Source organism: Rhea americana, unplaced genomic scaffold (assembly GCF_003343005.1).
Source record: "Rhea americana isolate MKP2758 unplaced genomic scaffold, rheAme1 scaffold_28, whole genome shotgun sequence".
In the NCBI taxonomy this organism is placed as follows: Eukaryota; Metazoa; Chordata; class Aves; order Rheiformes; family Rheidae; genus Rhea; species Rhea americana.
In genome coordinates, this window is record NW_028186401.1 from 49583 (window position 1) to 51632 (window position 2050).

Here is a 2050-nt window from a genome sequence, read left to right on the forward strand (position 1 = left end):
GTCTGCGAGGCTCTGCCGTGTGCTGGAGCCCCCCCGCCGTGTCCTACCAGCCCCCTGTCCCGGCGTGCCTCCGTGTCTCGGAGGCCCTGTGCTGTCCTTGCCGCGGTGATGCCCTCCACGTCCTTGTGTCCCGCCTCCGTGTCCCTGTCACCGGCCATGTCCCTCTGTCTCCCCATGTCCTGCCTCCATGTCCCTGTGTCACCCCATGTCCCTGTGACCTCTCATGTCCCTCTGTCTCCCCGTGTCCCATCTCCACGTTCCTGTCATCCTCCGTGTCCCTGTCATCCTCCRTGTCCCTGTCTCCCTGTGTCCTGCCTCTATGTCCCTATGACCCCCCCATGTTCCTGTGTCCTGCCTTCCTGTCCCCGTCACCCCCTTGTGTCCCTGTGTACCCCCCCGCCCCTGTATCCCCTTACGTCCCTGTCTCCCCCTGTGTCCCCAAGCACCCAGTGTCCCCCCACATCCCTGTGGTCCCCCATATCCTGGTGCTTTTCCATGCCCCTTCCCTCCCCCCCAGCGTGGCCCCGCACCCTCCCATGTCCATGCACGGTCCTCCACGTCTCCAGGCGCCCCCGTGTCAGAAAACAGGCGTTTGGGGTGATGGGGTGTTTTAACGCAGCGGCGATGCCTTTGAGGGGGCCGTGCCCTGCAGCCAGCCTTGGCGTCTTTCTCCCACGCGGGATCTTTAACTTCCTCAGGCTCGCGTGTTGGAAACGGCGGCTCAGCGGGGCGTTCGTCCCGCTGGAGCACCGGCCGAGGCCGATCCTGCACCACGGCGCTGGTTTTGCTTTAAAATGCACCTGCAGTTTTGCCCCCAAAAAGGGCAGCCCCTGCTCCCACAGCCCTCGACATGCTGCTTGCGAAGCCCCGACTCCCCACGGCCCCGTCCTTCGCCGAGGCGGCACAGCGGCGGCGCAAGCCCGACCAGCGGGTTTCCTGTGCAAATCTCGGCATCTRTGCGAGGCACCGGCTCCGTCAGCTGCGCTGCTGCAATGCTGCAGCCCGTGGAAGCGTGGGCGAAGAGGGCAGAGTGCTCCAACAGCATGTAGCGGAGGAAAACCRGCCGTCAAGGCCACACATGGCCCAAGCTGCCTCCTCACCTCCCCGCTTCAGAGGTGTTGGCTACAGGAAAACCATTTGCTACAGCTTATAGGAAGCTATAAGCTTCCTATATTTAAGGTGTGTGGCATTTAAACCAGGTTTAAAAGCCAGGTGGCATTTAAACCAAGTGGAAAGCAGCGGCCTTGTTTTAGAGGTGGAAAAGCAGATGTGTAGAAACATTCAGCTGGAGGCTCATTGCACTGGAGCCTGTGGGAGCCTGTGGGAGCCTGTGGGAGGCCCGAGCTGAATATACTTCAGTGGTAGCTGGGCTTGTATTCCTGTGGGAAGTGCATCAGGGTGAAAGCATCAGCTTCTAGAAGGATAAAAAAAAAAGCTGATTTTTGAAACTGAAGCGTCTCGAAAGATTCGGCAGGAAAACTGATGCAAAATTAGGCACCAGAAGGAGATCTGATCTGCAGGCACTGGACTGGGGATGCYCCGGCTGCAGCCCTGTGTGCTGGCACCCCTGCTGGCACAGGCAGCATGATCCCGGACTGTGTGTGTGCAGGGGCGTTTACGTGCCAGATCCCGTGAGCATACACAGGTGTTGGCGTGTCTCACTTCCAACGCACACGAGCGTTGCACATCCCGGATCCTGTGTGCATGGATGTCCCTGATCCCATGGGAGGGAGGTGTTTGCATGTTGCAGATTCCGTGTTCGTAGGGGGGAGGTTTGGCCTGTCACAGATGCCTCGTGCACAAGGGAGAAGGTTGCACCGCTCAGATCCCACGGGCGTGACAAGCAGAGTTTGCCTGTCCTGGATCCCAGGTGCACGGGGAGATTAGCACGTGCGGGATCCTGCGTGCATGGAGTGCGGTTTGGCCTGTCCCGGATCCTCGGAGCACGAGGCGGGTGGGCGTTGCAGCTGCAGGATGCCGGCTGACCGGGGGTGCCGCAGGGGACTTGCACGTCCCCCGTGCGGTGTGCACGGCGGGGGCAAGGGGGGGG

At 61.1% G+C, this 2050-nt stretch overlaps 1 protein-coding gene across 1 annotated transcript in view; it reads right to left on the minus strand.

The window, feature by feature from the left end:
- Positions 1 to 158, minus strand: part of HACD3 (3-hydroxyacyl-CoA dehydratase 3) — an 11861-nt gene extending 11703 nt beyond the window's left edge. The window contains exon 1 of the mRNA XM_085308734.1: positions 102 to 158. Within this exon, the coding sequence (XP_085164860.1) occupies positions 102 to 158 (57 nt within the window). The remainder of the gene's footprint in view (positions 1 to 101) is intronic.
- Positions 159 to 2050: the final 1892 nt, after the last annotated feature.